This window comes from Meriones unguiculatus, chromosome 11 (genome assembly GCF_030254825.1).
Source record: "Meriones unguiculatus strain TT.TT164.6M chromosome 11, Bangor_MerUng_6.1, whole genome shotgun sequence".
Classification (NCBI taxonomy): domain Eukaryota; kingdom Metazoa; phylum Chordata; class Mammalia; order Rodentia; family Muridae; genus Meriones; species Meriones unguiculatus.
Genome location: NC_083359.1, coordinates 36,252,425 through 36,278,630, shown reverse-complemented (window position 1 = coordinate 36,278,630; position 26,206 = coordinate 36,252,425). Strand labels below are relative to the sequence as shown.

At 40.8% G+C, this 26,206-nt stretch overlaps 1 protein-coding gene across 2 annotated transcripts in view; it reads right to left on the bottom strand.

Moving 5' to 3' along the window:
* Ranbp17 (RAN binding protein 17) overlaps positions 1 to 26,206 on the bottom strand; it is a 316,632-nt gene that overhangs the window by 49,705 nt on the left and 240,721 nt on the right. For both annotated transcript variants that reach the window (XM_060363875.1, XM_060363876.1), the window contains 3 exons: positions 19,108 to 19,215; positions 17,053 to 17,135; positions 421 to 635 (listed from right to left, as the gene is read on the bottom strand). In XM_060363875.1, coding sequence (XP_060219858.1) covers positions 421 to 635; positions 17,053 to 17,135; positions 19,108 to 19,215 — 406 coding nt within the window. The remainder of the gene's footprint in view (positions 1 to 420; positions 636 to 17,052; positions 17,136 to 19,107; positions 19,216 to 26,206) is intronic.

Sequence of the window (26,206 nt, the reverse complement as noted above, 5' to 3'; positions counted from 1 at the left end):
ACTGTCTGCCACAGCCATATTCCAATACAAAGGAAGATCAAACAGCAAGAAGCTAAAGAGTAGAATAAAAGGAAGGGGAAAGCCTGCACCCCATCCTCTATTTCCCTTTTTGAATCATGAATATAGCTGAAAGCAATTCACTGCCATTATTAAATCTGTCTCTCATATGAAGAAGCTAAAGCACTTTGGATGACCAAGTGGTTAGGAGTGAAAGTCGTGACGTTTTTAGCCTGTGCACTGAATTATATGACTAATTACTGTAGCTGTCCAGATCTGGTTAAATCTGGAGCAAGCATGTTGTGTTGAAACATCAAATGCGGTGGTATTTGAATTCCCTGGGCTTCCCTGTGACAATTTGAGGCCTGTGGTGCTGGCACTTCACGTTGTGCATGAAGAGCCCCATGGCAAAGCAGCGCTTACCAGCAAGTCACTGTGAGACACCGACAGCAGCATTTTGACAAAGGCCTGGAGTACATTGTCAAAATGGTTGTCCCCATACAACTTGAAGACCCCAAAGCTGACATAATTTCCACACAAGGCAGACTTGAGAGCTGAATAGCAGATGGAGATGCCCTTGAGTTTCATTGGATAAATCTGATCTTTTGAGAGACTCCCAAGAGACAGGATCTGATTTCCTGTTGTAGGGCAAAAACAGAGAGAAAGTGGTGTAAGGAGACGTAATTCCACGCAGTTGTGAGACACACTAACATCTTCACTTTGCAGTTAATGTTAACTTTCCACCAGCACTTCCCCACAAATTGAATCATCCACTGTACAAAATATACTTGGGATCATTTACTTGGGAAGAATGAAGAGCCCAAGGAGAAATCAGTCAAGGGTGCTATGGAAGGTTTGTGCTTTTATTTGGATGGCGATTGCACCAACACACAGACATGAAGAAAATCACGAGAGACACTTACCCTTCAGATTGGCTTATGTATTTTAATGTAAATGTTAACCCTTAAATAAACACGTTTATTTTTTAAAAAGGTAGGGTATGGAATGGTGAGATGTCTCAGTGGTTAAGGGCACCTCCTGCCAAGTCTGATGGCCTGAAATCCATCCCTGCCCGCATGGTGAAGAAACAGATTGAACTGTCTTAAATTGTCCTCTGACACACATGTACTGTGGCTCATGTGTGCACACATGAATATACGTATACAGAAATGCACAATAAATGCACAGATGAATGTTAAAAAAGAAAAAGAGAGAAACTGGGTTAGCAAAACAAAAGAGAGAGGGGGAGGGAGAGAGGGAAGGATGCAGGGAGGCAGGATAAAATACCCAGGTAAGCAGAATCCCGTGGGCTGACCAAATGTCTGGACAGGCACCACTCCCAAGAGTGCCTGCCTGGGCAACACAAACTGGATTCAAAGAAGAAGAAATCTCAACTTGAGTCGGGAGAGATGGGAGGGTAGTAATGGGAGCTGAGGAGATGAATATGCTCAAAAATACATTATGTGAAATTCTCCCGGAACTATTTAAAAAATTACTAAAAATAACCAGGTAAGTCAGGAAAAAAGCAAGCAAGCCAGCCTAAGATGTAAATGATTCTAAATTCTGGGTGAAGTTTTAATTTTCTATGTGAACTTAATTAATCTTAGGTTACTTTATTTTTAGGAGCATCATGGATTTGGAATTAGATGAGATACACAGAAATTACTGGCACTACACAAACTAATCACTGCTTCTTCTTCTTAGGTCTTAGAAGATCTTGAGATGATTAGTTTAAAAGCTCTACTAAAGTTCTAAGCTGTGATGGCTAACCTTGGTTGTCAACTTGACCACATCTAAAACCTGCCTCTAAAATCGGGCATGCCAGTGAGGGATTTTGTAGATTAGATCATTTGAGGCGGGAGACCTGCCCTAAGTTTGGCCACACCTTCTGGTGGCAGCCCACATAAAAGGACAGCTTTTACTTTGCTTGCCTGCTTGCCCTCACTCTTGCTGGCAAGTTCATCTCTCCTGTCACTGGGATGTTCTTTCGGTGGCATTAGAAGCTACTTCTTTAGGATTCTAAAACAGACTGAATACTAGCAGTTCTCTGGGAATCCTCTGGGACCCCAGTCCCATATTGGGACTTCTGAGACATCCAGTCTTGTGGACTGAAAAATCTACCCATTGTGAAATAGTCATTGTTAAACTATATGAACTACGGCCTGTAAGCGATTCTAATAAATCTACTTTTAATTTATATTATTCTATCAAGTTCTGTTCCTTCCATTTTATTTATTTATTTATTTTTGAAACAGGGCCTCTTTTTCAATTAAATTTTTATTTTTTTAATATTAGTCATATTTATTAACTTTGTATCCCAGCTGTATCCTGCTCCCTCATTCCCTCCCAATCCCTCATCTCCTCCCTTTCCATCTGACCCTAGCTTATAAAGTATCTTCAGGACTCGCTGCAAAGTCCTCCTCTGTGTACTAGCAAGGCTGCTCCTCCCTCGGGGGGAGGGGTAGGTCAAAGAGCCAGCCATTGAGTTCATGTCAGAAATAGTCCCGGATCCCCTTACTAGGGAAACCCACTTGGATACTGCGCTACCATGGGCTACATTCGAGTAGGGGTTCTAGGTTATATCCATACATGGTCCTTGGTTGAAGATACAGTCTCATAAAAGACCCCTGTGCCCAGATATATTTGCTCCTGTATTCTCCAGGTCATATTAACTCCCCCTTCTTTCATATGATTCCCTGCACTCTGCCGAAGGTTTGGCTATGAGTTTTAGTATCTGCTTTGATACACTGCTAGGTAGAGTCTTTCAGAGGCCCTCTGTGGTAGGCTACTGTCCTGTTACTTGTTTTCTCCTACATCCAATGTCCATCCCATTTGTCTTTCTACGTGACGCTTGATCATCTTACCCCGGGTCCTCCTTGTTTATCTTCTTTAGTGTACAGATTTCAGTATGTTTATCCTATCTTATAGGCATACTACCCACTTATAAGTGAGTATATACCATGTCTGTCTTTCTCCTTCTGGGATACCTCACTCAGAATGATCTTTTCTAGGTGCCACCATTTGCCTGCAAATTTCATGATTTCCTTCTTTTTTAATTGCTTAGTAGTATTCCACTGTGTAAAAGTACCACAATTTCTGTACCCATTCCTCCATTGATGGGCATCTGGGTTGTTTCCAGGTTCTGGTTATTATGAATAAAGCTGCTACAAACATGGTTGAGCAAATGTCCTTGTGTACTTGAGGATCTTTTGAATATACGCCTAGGAGTGGTACAGCTGGACCTTGAGGAAGCGCTATTCCTAATTGTCTGAGAAAGCGCCAGATTGCACAACCAAAGTGGTTGTGCAAGTTTACATTCCCACCAGCAATGCAGAAGGATTCTCCTTTCTCCACACGTGTTGTCATTTGAGTTTTTGGTCTTAGCCATTCTGAGGGGTGTAAGGTGAAATCTTGTTTTGATTTGCATCTCTCTCATGGGTGAAATCTCAGGGTCGTTTTGATTTGCATCTCTCTGATAGCTAAGGACGTTGAACACCTCTTTAAGTGTTTCTCTACCATTCTATATTCCTCTACAGAAAATTCTGTTTAGCTCCATACCCCATTTTTTAATTGGGTTGCTTGATTTACTTCTTTTAACTTCTTTAGTTCCTCATATATTCTGGATACCAGCCCTCTGTCAGATATAGGGTTGGTGAAGAGCCTTTCCTAGTCTGTAGGCTGCTGTTTTGTTCTGACCACAGTGTCTTTTGCTTTACAGAAGCTTTTCAGTTTCATGAGGTCCCATTTATTGATTGAAACAGGGTCGCTTCATGTAATCCTGGATTCATTGTATAGACCAGGCTATCCCCAAACTCACAGAGCTCTGCCTGCCTCTTTCTCTTGTGTGCTGCTGGTAAAGTGTGTCCTACTATGTCCAGCCTTTCCTGTTATTTTTTGAGACAGGCTCTCTCTCTATAGCTGTGGCTGTCCTGGAACTTGGTTTTTGGTATGACAAGTAGGCTTGGACTTAAGACCACCTGTCTGCCTACCAAAGGTGTGCCATCATTCTTTGTAGTTCTGTTCCTTTAGAGAACCCTGACAAACACATACGCTGACCAATAACAAGACAAAGAATTGTTTATATAACATTTTAGTAGTATTTAGCATTTATATACAACAATTTGTCTCTGAAAATGTGTTCTGAAAGGGTGCAGCTAAGCACTACCTAGAAATTCTTTAAACAATGATTCACTCTTTCTTTGCTTTTCCTTTTACTGTTCAAATGAGTACTGCTTGTAAAATTGAAACAATTCAATTTCTCAAATTTTGAGGTACAGTATAGTTTATTTAGTGCCAACTTGGCTATGAAGTAAACTTCCCAGAACCTATCACCCAGTACGGCTGTGGGTACAAGTGGCCCCCAGAGCAGCCTGTGAGCCGGAGGGGGGAGGAAAGCAGCTGCAAGGCTGTCTGAATGTGGTGAGAGAGCCCTGGTGGAAAACGACTGGTAGGCTGCAGTGGGTCTATGTCTTCCCTGCTTCTTGCTCAGAACCACCAACCCTGCTAATGATCTCAAGCCGGCAACTAAATGCTTGGCAAGAGGCAACTTCCATGCCACACTGCCAGTGTCGTCCCACAGCTCACCGATGGCTTCAGCTCCAGCTCCAGCTTCTCGTTATGTCTGTTTAGACTTCCCTGATGGTCCCACATGTTCATACCTGCCGTTGTTTCAGGAAGGCTAGCCAGTGGTCCCCCCACCTGCAAGCTTCAACCTTTCCTTTGGACCGACCTCCTCCTCCCAACCATGGGTATATAAGATACTTATAGTGTCCCTTTAATTTCTAAGTCTCCTGACACTAGCTGCTGTATACTGGGATCATAGTCTACACCTCTACATCTAGTTGGGGATCAAATACAGGACTTTGAGCATCCTAGACAAGCACCCTACCAACTCCCACTTGATAGGTGTATCTCGGTAACCACATGTGTTGAAAAGAGAATTAAAAGGACCTCCACTTCTAGTGGAGCATGAAACAGAACTAGCCCTTTCTTGATCTGTTACTAAAATACTGCCATTGTTCTTTTGTGGCCTTAGACACCCAGGAGGCTTTGCCTGTAATTTATACAGCTGAGATACAAAAGTTTTGTGAGGAAAGTAGAAGCCTATCTTGGAACTTAGTAGCTCATCCTGTACCATTTCTTGACCTCATTCTAATTCACTGTAGAAACAGATACTGTAGTTCCACAAAGACTGAATGCAGTATGACAGCATTTATTTAACAGCTACAACTATTTTGAGGTGCTAGGATAAACACATGAAAGAAAGACCAATCTTTGCTCTGAGAACTTTGTTGTGGCAGGTGAAGAGGGCTGTGATTAACTCCATAAAATGTGACAAAATACTTTTGAGAGTCATGACTAATGATGCTATGACAACGGAAGAGAGCAATTCTGCTTAGGTAGAGAACAGTAGGAAAGCCTTCTTAGAACAGGTTGTTTGAAGGGCCAACTGCAGTTTCCCAGGTGGCCTTAGAAGATGTAATGTGCTCTCGGGAGATTAAGTGCAAAGGCTTGAGAGTCTAAGAAAGTAGGGTGCTGCCTTGTCTCAAATAAATACAAATCAAGGTCATATCCCCGCTCCTTTTTTTTCCCAAGAAGAAAACACCACAGATAGAAGATGGTAATTCTGGAGGCAAGAAGGTGCTCACACGTTTTGTGTTTGCTGGGGGCCAGAGACAAAGAAAAGGAACCTGTGGGCTTATTTTATACTGCTGTTTTTTATGGAAGAGGTAAAGAGCTATGTGTACCTTCATGACTCCCTGGGTCGTTTTGTGAGGCCTTCCCCTACTCTCCTCTTCCCTCAGCAGAACTGGTCTCGTCTACTTTCCTAACATCTCTCTGAACTTTGCAGCAAAGGTTTAGTAGACAGCCTGGAGACTGTGATGGGACAGCTTTGAACGTGCTGAACTAGATCATCTGTCATCCAGGCGATGTGGGAGCCTGATCTTCTTCGCTATACCAAAGTTGCAATGTTGGCATACTTGCCTTTTGGACTGTTCCAGACCTGTCTGAATTAATTCATTGATTTGGTATTATGCCTTTAAAAAGTGTAATTAATATGTCTGAATTAGGAAACTATCTTCTATTACTCAAGTGTTCCAGCATTCTACAGTTGCTATTAAAGACTATGAAAAGGAAAGCTTGGTTAAGCCAATATTTTTTCACTGTAGTTTAGCTCTCTCCAGTATGTATTACTCAGTAATGTCGTTGCAAACGAGAGACTGTGCCTTCCAAAGGCTTAAAGTCTAGTGATTGAAGTCACATCATTATAAAGACCTTTCTGTGTCTCTTAGATATTGTTTTCATCTTGTTTGTTGTGCTCTAAGCCTGTATAGCTCCAGCCTAAGAGGGAGATCTATACCACAGCACTGCAGTTGTGGAAGGCAATGGCCCTGCCATGCTGGCAGCCACTCAAGCCAGTAATAGATGCTTCTTTGTTGCTACTACAGCAACACCAAAGAAGTCAGACTTAAAAGAAGGTCTTTCCAAGCCTAGAAGCAAAATAAACACCCCTAACTACACTATCTCATTGACTACATCTGTCATAATTACCAGCAGGCAAAGGCCCTGTCCTTACCACCCAGCCTGGATATGGTGAATGTCAAAGCTATAGAAGGCTTAACAGAAGAGAATGCCGTGAACTGGATGGCTAGTTGACCCAAATGCTTACTATTTGGTTATCCAGGCACTGTTTCCTTATCAATAAAATGAAGATAATACCATAACTCCCAAGGCTCTTTTGTGGAGTAAAGGAGACAGCATATGCAGAGTGATTACCAACAGTAAGTGGCATAGTGCCCAATAAATGTGAAGTATGATACTAGAGTTCACTTGTTCTCTAGTCTAAGCGCCTATGGAGAGGCTGTGGTCTGGAAACGAGTAGATGAAGCTAAATGTGTATCCAACACAGAAAATGTCACTTTCCTCCAATCCCTCCCATTTACATAGTTCATGGTAAAGCCAATACTGTATGTATCAATTGCCTGCTCTCTGGCCCTTCATTACACAACCAGCCGAAAGGGTTTGTGGCTTAGCTGCTTACTCATATCCTGCCAGTCTTCCATGCTAGGGCTGGGAATGAGGTGTGGGCTGAGTGATGGTGGGGTAAGGCAGGTGCAAGGGGTAAGTTATCTCACACTAACATCTTGTACCAGTATGGATGACCTTGCTTAGGAAACAACCCATTACATTGATTCATCTTTTCTTTTTTCCCCTTCATCTTTAAAACTTTAATGAATGTGATATTTAGCAGAGAGCTCTACAGGCAGAAGTCTTTCTTAGTAGCGTGGCTGAACAGTGTGAGACACTGCAGTCAAGATGATGGAGCAAAACAGTCGTGGTAGAGAACTGCTTATTTCCAGTGTTCTCAGAACCCACGCTTGCCTCTGCAGACCATCCTACTTCTCCAGGCAGAGGTGCTCTGCAATGGAAGTAAGTTGTGAAGACTGGGAGGGAGTACAATCTTTGCCTTCATACTACAAGAGATGAACACAGTATTGGTAAGGATATAGAAAATTAAGCAAATTGTTAGGGCTACAAAATTAGTAGAATGATTTTGGAGAGGATTACTAATGTCTAGCACAAATGCACCCTCTCCTTCTGGGAATACAACCTGAATTCTAAACTTCCACCATCATCCTTACCTTCTACTGGCACCCAAACTCACATCGCACGCTGCCTCGGCAAGTCAGTCCCTCGGTCAATTTAGCCTTAGCTCTTCTGTGCTTGACGCTGAAGCAACGACAACTTCCTCTTTCTCTCCTAAGCAATCATTTCCCTTTTGCTATTAGATCATTATCATCAGAATAAAACATGCTAAGATTTCTTTATTTTCAAAGGACAAAGCAAGACAAAACCTCCATGGCTGCTGCTGGAATTTGCTCCTTTTGCAACAGAACTCCTCAAAAAAGAATGACCTGTAATACTGTCTTCATTTCTCTTCCCATTCTTTCCAATGAGCTTTTGACACTGGTGACTACTTCAGCTTTCCTATCTTCAGGTCCTACCAGTCTTATTTCTCTTACATCATTGCTGACTGCAAGCACTCTTCTATGCTGATTCCCTCTTTTCCCTTTACCTCCTACACTAAGGTTTAAATTTAAGTTTTCCATATTTATGTTCCTGCCTCCACTTTACTCCATTTAACTGAGTTCTGTAACTTTAAACATCATTCCAGACTCCAGAATCTCATGTCAAACCCACATTCAGCATCTGTACTTGGATGGTACCAACATCTCAAACTTCATTAATGTGGAGCTACAGACTGCCCCATCTGCTCCAGCTTCTCCATCCTAGCTAGCAGCAACTCTCCTGTTTCTGCTGTTCTGCTAAATTCTCCCATGTTCTTCCCACATACTGTTCATTCAACTGACTGGCTTGACTGAGCTTCAATGTAACTAGAACTGCATCACTTCTTACCACCCACCGCCATCACCTTGGTCAGAGTCTGTATCAAACTGCTTGCATTGTCACAATACTGACTTATCGCACCTCCCTGCTTACAGTCCTGTGTTCTACCATAATAAGACAGACAGAGGGATGGCATTCCTCTGTTCAAAATACTCTAGAGGCGGTGTCATGCCTTTAATACCAGGACTTTGAATTTGGGGCCAGTCTGGTCTATGAGTTCAAGGCCAGCCAGAGATGCAAAGTAAAATTCTATCTCAAAAATAATAATGCCCCCCCAACCCAAGCCAACAACAACCAACCAACCAACCAACCAAACCAAAAATACTGTTTTACTTAGAGATAAAGTCAGAGCAGGGGAGTGGCTGCAGGCCTTCAGGACTCACCTTTTATCACCCTCCTGTTTGTTCATTCCACGCTAGCTAGTGACATCCTTTGCAGCTACTCAGACATTCTTGCCTCAATATCCTATTCATTTAGCCTGGAACACAATTCCCTGAGGTACCTCATGATTAACTCTCTCTCTCTCTCTCTCTCTTTTTTTAAAAGATTTATTTATTTTTATGTGCACTGATATTTTGCCTGCATGTATGTCTGTGTGAGGGTCCCAGATCCTCTGGAACTAGAGTTGCAGACAGCTGTGAGCTGCTATGTGGGTGCTGGGAATTGAACCCAGGTCCTCTGGAAGAGCATAAATGCCCTAAACCGCTGAGCCATCTCTCCAGCCCCCCTCATTATTAACTCTTATTTACAGGAAGCCTTGTTAAATGTCATCTTTTCCATGAGGCCTATTTCAACCACTCTAGTAATGTAACAAATGACAAATTTCTGCTATTAAAGAGCAGTCTTAGGATTCCAGCAAAGCCAAAAGAAAGACACAGAGTTTGCCAACTATTCCAGGTCCCCCACGTGTGTCATTTCACGCAGATTTAAGACTCCTCAGTAGAGGGATTAATTTGTAACGGCACACCATCATCACTCAAAGCTCATAGTTACAGGCTCCTGACATTACTCTTGGATGCTCACCATAAGTAGATGGTGAGACTCTACTGCTGAAGATATCACACCAGTGGGGTGCAAGACAAGGAAATTAACCCGGAACTGTCTGGGAAACTTCTGGCCTACTGGTAACTTTCATAGTGCAGGGTGGTACTATGGAGGCTGCCAGGGGAGAAAAAGCCCAGCAATCTTCCCCAGCACTGGATATTGACCTGCTGGTCACGAGCTCACTGGTGAGACAGAACAACTCTTAACTACTTTCTGACTGCAAGGCCTGCTGCACAGTAGACAGTCAATGTTAGGTAGATAATTCAGAAGCCTGGTCAAGAGCTCACGGCTGGAGAAGTGACAGTCAGTCCTTAGGGAAAAAAATCTATTATTGTTTTGCTAAATGAGCATGTGTTAAACTGCCTTATAAAAATTTATGTTTATACCCATACATTTGTGTTGTTCTCAACTTTGCTGAGAGAAACATTTTTCTTCAGTGAGGAGTAGTTAGTGCAGGGACTAACTGGTCAAAGCATGGAGAATCAGTGTCTGGGAGTGCTCAGTCCCAAAGGGGAGTCTGTACCAACCCCTAACCCTCAAGGCTCAGGGAACACAGTAGAAGAGGGGGTGGAAGAGTGTAAGGGCAGGAGGATGGAAAGAGTGGTGCTTGAAATAGGACCACTGGAGAGTGGTGCTGGAGGACATGGCTGCTGTCCTCATAAACTCACAGCGCCTGTGGTTACCTGTACAAGACCAAGCCAGTCAAAACTCAAGCATGACAGGAAGGGCCTACTCAGAGCTGAATAGCTACTGGCAGCTGAATCTGCTGGTTACAGAAAAGAACTTGTCTGGGACTGTGACCGCTGGCAGGTTGCTGTTGCTTCGGTGCATTGCCTCATACCCAGGCTTCACGGGCAGCACTAACTGGTCTGTGAGTTACAGAAACCTTCCCTGCTGTCTGCAGCCACCACACATTATGTTATCGTCCTTAAGTGTATCCAATCAAACTTATTTTATTTTAAAAGGATAAAGCTGGGGCTGCTGAGATGATGTAGTGGGTGTCTGCTGCCTGATGACCTGAATTTGATCCCTGGAGCTCACATGGCAGAAGAGAAACAACTCTTGAAATTTGTCTTTTGACCTCTAGAGACAGACAGACAGACAGACAGATAGGATGGTATGTGTGCATGCTTACCCATAAACAATAGAAATAGATACAAGTTACTTTTACTTAGGATTCTAGCAACTTCGAAATCTGCAGTTTTCTTGTTACATACATATTTTTCTATCTCTCACTCTCTGTGGTTTTTTTAAGACAGGATTTCTCTATGTAGCCTTGGCCATCTTAGAACTTGCTTTCTATAACAGGCTGGCCTTGAACTCACAGAGATCTGCCTGCCTCTGCCTCTTAAGTGTTGGGATTAAAGGCATGCACCACCTGGCAGTCTATTTCTCTTTTTTAATAAAAAAATTTCATCAGTTTTTTTGAAAGTTTCATACAATGTATTTTGATCATATTCATCTCTTCCTTTGACTCCTTCCTGATCCAACTTTGTGACCCCTTTCCCCCCCATCTGTCAAATCCAATTTACGCTGTCTACATATTCTGGGACAAAAAAAAATTATATGTATGTCTGTGGGACACGTGAGTGTCCTATATATGCCTGCAGAGGCCAGAAGAGGGTGCTGAATTCCTTGCCCTGGGGCTACACGTAGCTGTGAACTGCTCACAGCCGGGTCCTCTGGAAGCGCAGCAAGTGCTCTTAACCACTGAGCCATCTCTCTAGTCCAATGGGGCCCATTTCTTAAGTCTTCAAAAATATTCTGCCTGTTCTGACTCTGGAATTTGAATGAGAAATCTCTTCTAGGTTTCTACAGCACCCTGAATACTCTTCAGTCATAACATTAGCAGATCATACTCTTCATTTATCTACCTACATCAATCCTTCACTAATCTGTCTGAACGTCTTGAAAATCTTAATTTTTTCTTAGGGAAGAATCTGTTTGTTTTTTTTTTTTTCTATGTTTATCTTTTCATCCCTTGTAACTTACAGTATCACAAAGGACATGCTCAATAAATGTTAGCTGCATGATGAAAGAAGTCATTAGCATTTTTTTTCCTTGTGTGCAAAAAGGAGGCTTAGTCTAACACCTGTAGCTTCTAAGACTCCCCATGGAGTAATCTTTAAGGTCTTTCTTTTGTTAAGTTAGCTGAGATGGATTTTGGGGTCCTCAAGGCATAATCATTCTATTGCTGCCACAAGACTTCCGGGAGCTTTATTATCGGCATGCTGTACATGAAGCAAAGGCCATGTCTGTGGTCGTTGGAAACAGCCAATCCACGACCACAGACATGGGCCCCATTGGACTAGAGAGATGGCTGCTGGCATTTTATAAAATCTCTAAGCGTTTCAAGGCAAATGCAGTCTTCACCTGTTGTCTTGTTATCATCTTAATGTGACTATCTGACCAAATCTTACACTCCTAATGCTGTATTCTTAATGAGAGATACCCTTAACAAACAAATCAAGTTTGGGCAACTATGTAGCTGAGTATTTCTGGCCAGACCCCCGTTCCCCCATGCTTTTACCTGGAGGGCTTCTGTGGGTACTTTCACAGACTCCTAGGGTCTTAAAACCCTGTGACTAAGCCATTGGTTTGTTAGCTGGGTCACAAAAAGTTAGCAATGGTTTATATAAAACTTTACAAACTCAGTTTATAAGTGTTAAAGAAGCATATGTTGCTTCAAAATGTAAATTCTTTTATTTCTTTAAATTTTTGAGATTCTATCCCTCCATCCAACTATCCCCCCACCCACCCACCCACCCACCGATCTGTGCATGTGTATGGGTGTTTTGTCTACATGTATGTTTGTGTACTACTTGTGTGTCTGGTGCCCATGGAGGCCAGAAGAGGGCACTGGATCTCCTGGGACTGAAGTTACAGGCTGATTAGAACTGCCACGATGGTGCTGGGAATTGAACCTGGATCTGCTGCAGGGCCATCTCTCAGCCTAAGATGTAAATTCTTCAGTGAAGAGAATGATCATAGTTTGTTCCAGCTATTTTTAAAGTTTTAATTTTTACAAGCTGAGCTTTTTAAAAATCAGTTACCAAAGGAAGGAACAGAAGCAATTCCATGTTGGCTAGCCTCATGAAAATGAGCAGTATTTCTCCCCTTTGTGCACTCTTCAACCAACAGATGTCACTAAAGATACCAGTACCCAGAGGCAATAGGAAGAACAGATTAAACAAATGGAAATTGAGCATAAAAACATCCACTTCTTAAACTGAGAAGTAGGTTTCCAGAGTAATAACATTTATTACAGTGCATGCAACATTTTAACCAAAATTTAGAGAAAGAAATTTCTTTTATTAAGTTGCTCAGGCTGAAGGATCATTGCACTAAGTTTTGAAATACATGTTCTTGAAGCAATTTAAAACTCATTAGAAATAATAGGCTAGGGCTAGTAGAAGATGTGGTAAAATTTAATCCTCATCCAAATGTTACCTGGGCTGTACAAACAGGAAATTGTTTTGTGCTACTGTGGCTAACCTTGTGCTGACCCTGTGCTGGAACGGCAAGAGCAGCCGAGAGCTGAAGAAAATTAAAAACTTACATCACAGTATATCATGACAGAATGTAGATAAATAAAACAGCATATCAAAAGGATTATTTTTCTGCCAGTCTCACATTGCAGTGAAGAAGAGATGGTCCTCAAAATACGTGATAAATCAGGTGCATTCAGCACTAAGTCCTCTCTAGTACCACTACATCCCTGACCACCCAACACTACCTAGGAGAAGGGAGCCTCCGGGAAGCTCAGTGAGGATGGGGACAGAAGGGACTGCAGAATGATCTGGCTCTTTAGGATTCCCTGCCCTTCACCTGGAATAACCCAAAGAAGTAAGTACTTCAGGCTCTGCCCAGCCTTTGCTGTTACTCTTTCATCTTTCAGACTCCCAGATGGCAGCCCAGCCACACAATCTCCCTCCAATGAGCATACGAGACTGTCCAGAGGAAAGACATGGTAAGAAAACATGCCAGAGCCCAGAAGGCAGATGAAGACAGCATGGGATTCCATGGACTCTATTAGCCTGTGTGACATGCATGTGACATGCATGCGTTAAAGTCACCAGTAACAAAGCTGGAGGATATTTTCCCATGTGTACTTCGGTTTCCCTCAAGTTTTAGGATGAAAATCACAAAAACTCATAGTGCCTGTCATAAACTTCCGAAAAGTCTTAAGAAGCAGTAAGGGATATGGATAAATTATTACCTACAAATACTCTGACTTCCAATCCAAACAATTGCCAGCTACATAATACCTGGTAAGTTTCTGATGCCAACAGCTTCAATTTCAGTTTCTTGTCACAGTAGTCACAAAGGCTGGTTACAGCACTCATACCAGCTGGTCTAAGGCCTTTCAGAAAGTACTGGAGTATCTGTTCTAACCACCTTAGAAGCTATATGTTATTCTCCCCATTAAAGAAGAAACTGAAGCTACTTAACCAAGGTCATGGAACTAGCAATACCTGTATGAGGACGTGAGGAATATATGATAAATGACTTAATACAGAAGCAAGCACATAACAGTGGGTTAAAACCAGGAACTACCAAAACTATTATTTTAAATTGAGAAGCAGAGCCTGACTCTCAACTCCTGGCCTTTTTCCTGAGCAAGAAAATTCCTTACTGCATGTCTTCTCAAGAATACTCACATGCCAGCCATTCTTATGCATACCTGTGATCTCAGTAGCTGGGAGGAAAAGAAATTTAAGACTACACAAAGTGAGTTTGAAGACAGCCTGGGCCATGTGAGAACTGCTTGAACAAACAAATGCATGCTTTCAAGGCTCTGACTTGTCTTCTTTTCCTTCTCCAATGCAACCTTCATAGCTATCTTTCTCGTCTTTTCCTGCAATGCCTTGTTCTGTGTCTGATCATTGCATAGGAGAATGGAGAGCTTTTAAAGTCCGCAGGGTTGACACTGCTCTGTAGGACTTCTTTTAGTGTCACCTGCCAGCGTTCCTATCTGTTCTGGAAAGCCAGTTGCACTGCTCTTACCAATCCCACTGCAGCAGTCAATAAGCCACAAAGCACCACAAAGCACCAGGAGAGGTTCAACTGTTCCTGGGGACAGGAGCCCAACATTTGCATAGTGCAAGGCCCACCAGTTATCAAGTAGCTCCTGAATGTATAGTTTCACAATGATAATGACTGTTTCCTTTTGGGGGAAAAAGGCTAGAGTGATCGTACTGTGACTAAAGGTGTTAGTACTTCTGCAGTGGACCTGGGTTCGTGTTTCAGCGTCCACACACAGCTCCTAGCTGTCTGTAACTGTAGCTCCAGGAGGTCTTACGCCCTCCTCTGGGCTCCTCAGATACTAGGTATATACATGGTGCACTTACATACATGAAGGCAAATTACAGATCAACCTTCTCCCTAACCCCATCCCTGGATTAGCTGTAGCCCCAAGGCAAGGCAAACTAGATTTAGAAACTCCACTTCAAAGTAGGCTCTGTTTCCTCTGGAGGCAAAGTGCTTTTACTTTCTATGATTTTATCTCTCTATTTTAAAATACATACAAAAGTTGTGGTAATGTAGCCATTGGTATAAGGCAAAATAAGAGTGTCAGTGTACTACCTTAAATAAGCAGTTTCGCTTGTTTCTGCACACTTAGGATTGCAAGCTCAAATTCAAATGCACAATTAAAAAAATAAGCATTTTTAATGGAAGCTTACAATAACAATAACTCAGAATACCAGCATGTGTTCTGAAATGAAATAAGAATAGTTAAAACACATATTTTTTGCTCTTCTAAGTATGCTTTCACTTTTTGAGACACCCCCCCCCCACACATACACTCACACACAGAACTACAATAAGGAAGCCTGACAGCACTCTGTAAAATCTGTCTTAGTTACTCAGGAGGGATGAGCATCACCAGCTTTCTGAGATGAAGTGCACTTCAGAGGCAGTTACTGACATGGGGAACTACAACAAAGTGACAAAATCCAAACCTGCAAACCAAAGAAACACAAAACTACAAAGGAAAAGAACATGGGATCAGGACAACACCGAGGAGAAATGTGTCACACAGGAACCCAGCTGGAAGCTGGCCTCAGTCAGATCATGCTAAGTTAGACTGGAGGATTTACCTCTGCTCTGTCCTCATTACCTGCCTACATAACTGTCTCAGAAGTTTCTAGCTTTTCAAGGAACTTCCAGACTGGTTCCCAAAGCGGCGGCACTAGTTTACACTCCCATCAGCAGCATAATGATTCCCCTTATGGCACACCCATATGCCAGCATTTGTTGTCATTTGCATCCTTGATGATGGCATTATGACTGGCTGAGACGGAATCTTAAAGTAGTTTTATGTGCATTTCCTTCATTGCTAAGGATGTTGAATACTTAAAAAGAATTCATGGTCCACTCTATAGGAGGGGGATATATGTACTATAAACTCAGCCCCAAATCCATGACTGCACAGGTCTCAGGCCCTACAGTGAAACTGTTTGCTCAACTGACAGAGCATCAAGTCAGCTCCACCCTAAACAAGACATTTATACTACCCCTTTAAGGCTCAGGGAACGCTATGGAAGAGGAGGCAGACAAATAGCTGAAAGACAGGGAGAAGGGCTAGGAATTGCCATCTTGGAAGCACAACATGACCAAGGGAAAATCATGAACTCCTATAGCTGTGTGTACTGGCACTGGGCCCACAAAAGAAAGACCCTGTGACAATCAGCTGTGGATGGGATGGAGCCCTGACACTAACTGCATATCTACTGGAAACTAACTAGTTCTAGAGACAGGGAGGCAGGGTCCAGATTATCTCCCCTGGTAGGCCTGCCAAGCTTTGAAGCGTAGTTCCAAACCCAGCATCTTGCAGATTCTACAGGACACACACACACACACACACACACACACACACACACACACACACAAAACAAAACAAAACAAAACAAAACAAAAACCAAACAACTAACAAATATGGGTAAGAGAGCTCTAAGTAAGGGGCTATCAGGAAAATTAAGAGGGTCTGGGAAAAAGAATAACCAGAATACAGCACATGTATGTATGAAATTGTTAAATAACCAAAGAAATGATTTCTTATAACTCAGAAAAAGTCTTGAAAAGACAATGTTATTATTGAAGTTGCCCTAATTGGCAAGTGCTAGGGATAATAATAATTTTGAGGCCCAAACTGCTAAAGAGATTACGAAGAACTTAACTATAATCGATTATCTTGACTCGGGAACTCTGGTTCTAGGGCTACAGAACCCAAATGTTTCTTGCAATAAAACATTTACTGCCTTTTGTGAGGATATTTCCTGCCAAAATTGTCTAAGCATTCAGAGACGAAGATAGCGAATTCCTTGCTGTAAATTTGAGAAATTCCGAATATACTAGAACTTTAAAAAGTCTATCTACTGAACTCTTTATTACTGACCCTGCAATTTTATCCCCCCTAAAATGTATCAAGTTGGCCAGGATGTTCCTTCCTCTCCTGCCTGATGCTGTTCAGGTTCGGGTCCTGCTTCCCACACTGTTACCGACAAATATGAAGGCTCAAAAGAATGACACAATACATATCTTTCCTTACAGGAGCAGGTGCCTTATACTGCAGAGACCAGTGTGGAAAAGGGTATTTACCGTAGGTGCAAATCATTTTACTTGCTTCTCTGAAGAGAAGAATTCCATTGGGAGAGGACACATCAAAATTCAAACGCTGAGACCTAAGAAATATAGCAAAAATTACACTATTTCTGCAAATAAAGAAGCCAAATATCAGCATGTCTAGCAATTTCACTTATAAGAATTTCATTCAGCACCAATTATTCTTTAAAGAGACACTCCAATGTACAGCTTCCGATAAAATATGTACAATAATTTCTTCACTGTTTGTTGATTCAAGGGTTCATTTTTAGTTTATTGAAATAATATCCTGACATTTTACATCACAGATTTTCTACCGCTTCTTCTCTCATGTAAAGTGACTGATGGATAATTATTTAAAAACAGTAACAGTTACACACTTGTCATGTCCTAGTATGAGTCATATCTATGAAATAATTCTAGAGTGACAGAAGATGCCATGCCTTTTAGTAAGGCACAGATGCGAACTGGGTCACTTCACAAATGGAACACATTTCAAATACACTACTGAATTACAGACTACTGTAGACTGTACACAGTTGAGCAAATGAGAGACAAATTCCGAGAAACAAGTTCCGAGAAAAAACTTTTGTTTTCCTGGCTCCCCACAGGTGGGGAATAATTTGAACAGAGTAAGGGATTGGCAAGCCATTCTGACAAAATACCTGCTTTTTCAGCCCTCCCCCTGGCTTCATCTGGCTATTGTATGCCAGGCAGCTGTGCTTTTAAGATACAGTGGAATGTCTTTAAACAGAGTTTCAACAAATAAGCAAACTACCTCCTAAACCACAGGCAAAGCATTGCTAATACCTTGTTTGCTAAACAAATTGCTACTTTTCAAAATTAGTTTACTATTAAGTACAATAATAACTCTAATTAGAAAAATGCAAATATATAATCCATACTAGCTTCTAAAGAAATTTATACATAGCTTTTCATGAAATACTTTTTTGAAATACACATTTTTATATGGCAATTATTGAGTCATTTGTGCTATGCATAATTACCTGCTAGGGCAGACACAAAATGTTTTATAGCATAGAGCACTACTTTTTTCCTTCAGTATTAAATGCTTTTTTGGTAATATATATCTAATTAATAGTATTTAATGATAAATACTATTAATAATCCACATTCTAATATTAAATAAAAAGCCCATATTCTCTGAATATTTAAAGTGCCCGTGAGAAAACTTAAAACAAAACAAACCAAAACAAAACCCTAAGAGCTTTCAAAAGAAGAAAATACATTTCTGTCACAAATCTTTTTTCATCTTTCACTTAAGAGTAAAAAATTGAATTATTGCTGTGAACAACTCAGCAACAGGGCCAAGCTGAGCTGCAGCCCATGTTTTTCCTGCCCTGTCTGGCTATCTCTCCTTCAACTCGCTGTCTGCACAGAGGCACTGATGAAACAGGATGGCTAAGTGGCAAGTAATTGGTGCTAGGGCACATCCACTATGACACATTTTAAAGAGGCTAATCCAAGCAGACTGCTGCAGTTCCCCCACCTCTCTGCGGAATCTTGGTTAATAGTAACATGTGAAGCACCTGAATCCCTGCTGCCCTGCTCAAATCCTAAGATCTGAGAAGTGTGGCTGCAAGCGCACGCTCCCAGCACAGGATGATGCTCAGCGTGAAAGCAGGGACGTCCTCACAGCTCCTGGACTAAGTGAGCTGCCCCGAGACTCAGTTTCCTTATTCATAAAGTAAAATTTCTTAACTCACTTCTTCCTCATTTAAAATTTTACACAATTGTAGCTAAGCAGAAAAAGTTAAAAGATAACTATGCTCTTTTTTTCTATTTTGTCATTTTGAATATTTTAAATAAGTGGCTGTAGTTGTTCAACTTTTTCCATTTCCCCATGTTTTTGTGTACCCATTGTTCCTCCTCCTCAGCCTCATACACCTACAACATACTGTAACTTTCTCTTCTTCCTTTCAAAGCTCCTTGAATTGCTTTCACTGACCGTCCCCCTGTGCTAACACTAAACTTGACAATACACAGCAGGCAGATAGATGCAAGCTCTGCAGTCTGTGCACAGCTGCTTACCTGTTTTGCGTCAGTTCTGCCAAGAGTTTTAAGATGGGAGTGGTACATTCTGGTTCTCTATACCATCGCTCAATAGCTCTCTGAAGAACTGGGAGATATGTCGGGTACCTTTTAAAATGTGTTAAAGAACTTAAGGGTCAAGAACTTGGACTGTGGCAGACCCCCTGCCTAGCATGCACAAGTCCTTTGATGAAAACTGCTGAAAATTAATGGCCTTTTAAAGCAAGCAAACAAACAGAAATCCTTATTCTTTCTGTTGGTGCATGATGGCATCTCTTTTTAACTAAACAGCTATATTTTTGGGGTAGCTACAAAATTAAATTCTTTTATTCCTGGTATTAGAAATAAAACAAAGATATACTTTAAATATCATTTAAGTAATACACTTAAAGAATTATGCTTACTGTTATAGAGAAAAAGTAAATTTAGCTAAAGAGAAATAAAAACGTATTTAAGTCATTACTATTGGAGCTTCTGAGTATTATACTGAGAAGACTTTTATTATGAAAAAGTAAAAAAACACAAAAGCATAGAAACAGTAAATATTAAAGATCTACCTCAGATTCAGGATCACTTACATTTTTTTTTTAAGCTGCTGGCATCTCTGTGTTGGTACCATTGAGCTCCAAGAAACATCTGGGCTGTTACTCTGCATAAGAGCCTTGGCCTCCTTAATGTACCACCTTCCTGGTACCACATTAGTTATTAGTCCTATATGATGGTGCTAGCTCTATAACCTGCTCAAGGCCACTGTTGCTAAGGGTAGTACAAAATCCATGTAAGCACACTCTCTCTCTCTCTTTTGAGACAGGGTCTATTATATAGCTCTGGTTCTCTTGGAATTCATCACAGGAAAACCAAGCTGGCCTCGAACTCACCAAGATCCACTTGCCTCTGCCTCCTGAGTGCTGGAATTAAAGGCATGGACCACCATCGCCCAGCATAGTGTCCATTTTTCTATATGCTGCTTCCTTCTGCCTCATCTCTTAATACCTAGCTCATGTTTCATGTCTCTGGGATGTTTTCTCTATTTTTGTCAAAACAAGTGGCACTAACCTCTTTCTTACTATGCTCAGTGAGCACTCCTAACAATTTTCAGGGGACTCCATCCCTCTGAGAAACAGGGCTGCCTGTTAGCACTAGCTGCCTGCTCCACTAGCTTTGAACGGGCTGGGATCCATTCTTCCCTGTAATCTCCTTCCTAATGACCACATGTCCCTCATATTCCAAAACAGGTGTCAACAATTCCTGAAAGCCTTTTCCATCGCTTACACTGCTGGCCCACCTGGGTTGGGAGAAGACCTATGTATGACTGTGCTAGCCCTACCACAGAATTTCTCTCTCCATTCTAAGCCCTCTGAGTGCAGAAACCAGGGTCTTCTATGTACAGGCCCAGTAAACCTGTGAACCTACAAAGGAGACAAAAGCTATGTGCTTAGAAGTGTCTCATGACTATTTTGAACTGCACTTGATGCTGAGCTTTAAGAAATCACTTCTGTAATTGTGAAGACAAGCCTTCCAAAGCCTGAAAAGTGCTGTGCCCCTTCAAGCAGGAAAGCAGTAGTGACCCAGCGAGACAGTATGCTCAGGCTGCATTCAGAAAAACAGCTTCCACAGCAAGGATGTGCTGAAGTCCTCCTCAAAAGCACTGTTCGAAGAGAACAAAACCACTAGGAAAATTTCTGCCCTTATGAGACTTACATTTTAGCAAGACAGGAAGTAAAGACACATGCTGGAAAATACCACAAAGGAAAGAACAGGGAGTGAGGACAGGAAGTGAGTGGATATGTTTAGGTGAAGAGTAAAGCTGAATAGAATGATAAAAATAGATTTAGTGGCTGATCCTCAGAACCCACATGATGGAAAGAGTGAGTTCTCTTCTGATGTCTATGTATGAACTGTGATGCATGTATATGTGTGTGTAAATACACATGCACATATATGTATACACATACCCCTACATACACACAGAAACATTAAAAAAACTTGATTGTTAACTTTTACTTGAATTGTCAGATAATTTATTGTTTTTCTCTAAGTACTAGGAAAGCTATTATTGTAGACAGTAGATACTACATACTATGAATTGTTTCAAAGACCAATCTAGAAATAGAAGACATGGTTTTTATGTCAGAGGTCATACTTCATTAGTGTGGCAGGTGTGTAAAGGATGCTCCCAGTTCCAGAAAGAGATAGCCTAAGCGAAAACTTCAGGATCGTCAGGAAACAGACACAAACCTCAAAACCTGGAAACATAGAAGCCCACCTGCTCACCCACCATGCAAATACTCTCAAGACAGAGCACCGCGACGGTTTTGGAGCACTTGCGCGATATTCACACTGGATAAGACCAGGGGGTAGGAGGGGATGCTCCTTTCTCTGTGTGGAATGAGAGCAGTGACAATTCCAATATGCTTCTGACAGGGGTGACTGCCACTGAGAAAATGAGGGATTATTGGGAAGCGGAGCAGAGGTCTACTAAGCAGGGAGGTTAAAAGGGCTTCAGAGTGAGAGTGCCAGACTCAGATTATAGAGTGAGAATCAAAACCCAAGTTTAATTTTCCAGTGGCCTTGTGAGGACTACATACATATGGGCAAGGGGAAGAGAAGAGGAGCCCTTAGGTAGAAGAGGGGTGGATGGAACGTCTTTCACTTGGATCTTCTCAATGAATAACAAAGGTCCACATTAGGGAAATGAAAAACAAAACAAAACAAAACAAAAAGAAAACCAAAAACAAAAAAAACCCCAAAAAACCAAGGCAGTAACTGCGACATCAGCACACAGGATGCCACATATGAGACAGCGTTAAGCACTGGATTTACATCCATCTGCGCATTCTCCTAAGTATCCATCCTGTGCTTATTAGTAGTTTTGACATGCTGCAATGCAAAAAAAGTAATAAGGAGAAAGCCCACAATTATTTCCTTCTGGGATTTAATAGTAGAAAAAGTGATACGCACATACACGCACAAACTTGAAAAGTATGAAAGAAAATAAAAAGGGCTAGCAAGATGGCTCACTGGGCAAAGATGCTTTTGCTGCCTGACGACTTGAGTTCAACACTGGGGACCTCTGTGGTGTAGGAAAGAACTGACTCCCACCGGGTGTCCTCTAATTTCCATACGTGTGCCATGGCAAGAACATACATATACACAAAATAAACAAAATGAACATGATTAGAAGAATAATAAGGTGAGAAAGCATTATAATACCTATGGCAATATGGTTTCTTTTTCATTAAAGCTTTTAAAAATCAGGGTTTGAGGCCATGGTTCTAGACTAGAATGAACCTGCCGGTTCAAAGGCTATCTTACAGAGCTGCACAAACATGCCAATACCTACGCTTTGTTCATGAGGGGACATGGCCTGCATGACGCCTTTCATCTCTCCTACTTGGCAAACCATCTTTCAAGCACAGCGCAATTTCTGGTTTCCTGGGAAACCTCTCTCACTTTGACCCAAATACTAGTCAATCCTTTACAAAATGTTCATGTGGTCCTTTACATGTATCTGTTATAAAATATGCACAATTAGTCTTTTGCATGATTACATTTATAAGCTTCTGAGAGCAGCAATTGATTCTTGTATTTCTTGTGCATAAAATACATTTAAAAGAATGTTGGCTCAACAGTGGCTGTTTAGGTTTAGTTTCTTCTTCAGTTTAACTTATTTTCCTCCTGATTACATTGGTCACTAAAGTCACCAGAATTTATGTTCCAGGGGTCATGCTGCCTATAGAGTATGGATATACATACTAGAGTATGATCGTCAAGGGTGCCATGCAACCTCTTTCTAAACATGAAGTAAGCTGTGTCTTAATGAAGCATCTTTCTTATCTCCCCTAAACTGATGATCACCTGAAACTGTCTCTTCCTAATTCCCCAGGGTCCAGTCTTACTTAACCTCGAAAAACTCAGGTTGACACAGTCACCTCTACACAGCCTTTTCTGACACCCACAGAAATGACAGACCTTTCTTGTTTGTGTTATTAGTACAGCATCTACAGCTTTCTATGTTGTTGTAGGTCATTTATGCAGATGACTGTTTTGAACTAAAAGTTCATTTGGGGGTAAGAATTGTGTCTCAGTAAACTATACTGTTCATAAAACCAAGCACACTGTGTCAAGGAAGCCTGCCTTGCTGAATAAATAAGCAAGTACGAATTCTTTGTTAATTGTTTTAGGAGAAGTGACAGTGGTGAAGTCATTATTTCCTACCAGACATTACAGCAGGACCTTTCTATAACCACACTATCACAATAGCTCTTGCAGGGGAGCTATGACATGGGGATTAGTAACCTATACCATGGAAGCAAAACTGTGACTCTGAGATAACTCAAAATAACTTGCCCAAGACCCACGGGTTGTGAAGTGGTAAAACCAAGGCTCATACTCTTCTGCATTTCTCATTTATGTCTTGCTTTGGTTTTATGAAATGTGCTTACGTACATGAATAAACAGCACCAACTGCCTGTGTGACTCAATGACCACATCATGAAAATTAGAGTGTGTGGAAATAATATTCACATTTGTTTATTTTCTAGTTTCCCTCTGGATTTTTGACACCTTAATCTGAGTATAGCCTGAGAAAGGCTTAAATAATGTGTTGCAATGCACTGAAAGATAAAGGTTTCTTATTACTGCATTCTTACTTTAGGGGCAAAGGTATAAATGAATGATTTCTTGCTGAATTCTCAAGTCATGGAAAAATTATCAAGATGGTTGCTGCGTAGTTTCAGGCCATTTGGTTTTAGAAGGACAGAGTGATGATAAGCAATGCAGTTTGTGCAGCAGTTAATGCAGTCAGCACTCACAGAGATGCTTCTGAATTAAATAGCTAAACACTAAAATAGCATTTTATCAAACAATCACCATAAATAAAATGCATTTTGGCTTTATGATGACATGTGCTCTTACAGGAATGTTTCTTCTGTAAGCTAAGAATTGCATAACAAATTAAAGAACACACATCTATGTGGATAAAAGGCAAATAAACTTTCTTGGCAGTAATGTGGGAATCATCACTGACGGTTTGACATATCAATATTTCAGGAAGAATAAATGACTTTCATATCCGTATTTTTTTAAATCATATACTTATTCATTTTTGCATTACTTGAATACTTTGGAAAGATTCTGTACTTTATCACCTGAAACTGTTAAAAGTATTTCGAAATATTTTAATAAAGCTTTTTGAATGATCAAATAATGTAACTTTTAAACAAATTTTACTATTATTATAAATATTTGCTCTTCATCCTTTGCCCAAAGGAAAACTATAAATCTTGTCTCAACTGAATGAACACCATTTATCATATTCATTTTGTTGTCAATACAATTATGAAAAGCCTTTGGCCTTTTCCCAAGGAAGCTGATTTGCTACTGAAACTCAATTATTATAAGCAAGGCCAGTAGCAAGCCACTGCATTTGGCGATGTAGCACAGCTTGCTGCATAACTGACACCTCGCCCTTCGTCCCTGACCCCAATAACTTCAACATCTATGGTCAAATGGAAGAGATACTGGCTTCTAGCTGAAAACAAAACACCAAGTCCCAAGATTTTCCATTTCTGCCATCTACTGGACAAATGCTGAAATGGAAGCCAGATTATATTTGTTGACACAGAAGGGAGTTTTTGCCCGTGACTCTTTATTACAACTGGTGAACAAGAAAAAAAAAAAAAAAAAAAAAAAAAAAAAAACAAAAAAAAAACTCTCTTAATTGCTGGGCAGGCTAGCTTTAGAGTCTAGTTTCAAGTGAATAATCAATTTTTGTTCACAAGTAGGCTCTTAAGATTTTCCAAATGAAAAGTTTGAACTTTGGAAGAGGGTGCTTAGAGAAATAAAATGGTCTTATGTATCTGGTTTATCCTTTGTAGATTAATTTAAGACTTTCTATGATTAAATTTATAACCTTTATACACACATTATATGTAAGATATGTAGTTGATTCATCAGGACCATGAAAAAAAAAATCTTATCTGTTTGATATTTAAGAAAATAAAGGTTTCCATAGTAACTAAACACCGTAGGTCAGTACTCTAAATATTAGCATTTAAATTTTTTCATCATGTGTAGCATTCTCTCTAAAATATGTTTAGCTCTGTTATGTTCTGGGCCACAACTATGACAGTCACTGAACACTGCTTCTAAGAAGTTTCCTTTACAATATATAAAGAAAGTTTGGATAAGAAAGGTTTAAACAAAACAAGCAAGAAATAATACCACTTAAATGTACACTAAATTGGGCATGGTAATCCCAATCCTTGGGTGACTGGGGCACGTCCAGGAGATTAAGTCCATCCTTGGCTCTATGTCAAGTCTCAGGCCAAACTGGGCAAACCAGATACTGTTTCAAGAAGGAAAACCACAAAACAAAACAAGTCAATTTGCTTTAAAGTAGAATTTTCTTGTGGGCTGCTGGTTTCAAATATAAAGAGCATGACGCTATCACACTTGGATGACTTGTATAAACAGTCATCTCCTGTTAGGATCAAAGATGACTCACAGAGCACTATTAACATGTTAATAACTGCTTATGGCCACTAAGTAAGTGTCAGATTCAGACAGAATGTGTTCCTTATCTTAGTGTCACAGTAAGCTAGCATACTGGCTTATCTCCTTTGCTGGATGCTGACATCAACTCTCCAAGAAATACAGTGACTTGCTGAGGTTTACACAGTAATTGAAGAGCTGCAATTTCAAACCTAATCTGCCTCTTTTTATTCTTATGTGATGAGACATTTCTGTATAGGGATTTCCCCCCTATCTATACCACAGTTTAGTAATGGAACACTCAAATCTTATAGCAAATGACAAATACTGATCATTTATCTCCCGCCCCCACCCCACGCTGTCACCTTCATGAGCATTAATATCCTCATCATGATGACCAACTGTAGCCTCATGAATAAAATCTCAAAAGGATAACTTAACCCTACTAATTGAGATGGAACTGAGACTTCAAATCTCAGAAATACCACATGGTACAAATCACTGATCACAAGCACAGATATTAGCTACATGAAGCCTGCAACCCTAACATAAACAGTCATTTAGGAAGTGATTTTCAAGTTGTCAATATTTAATGCTATCTTAT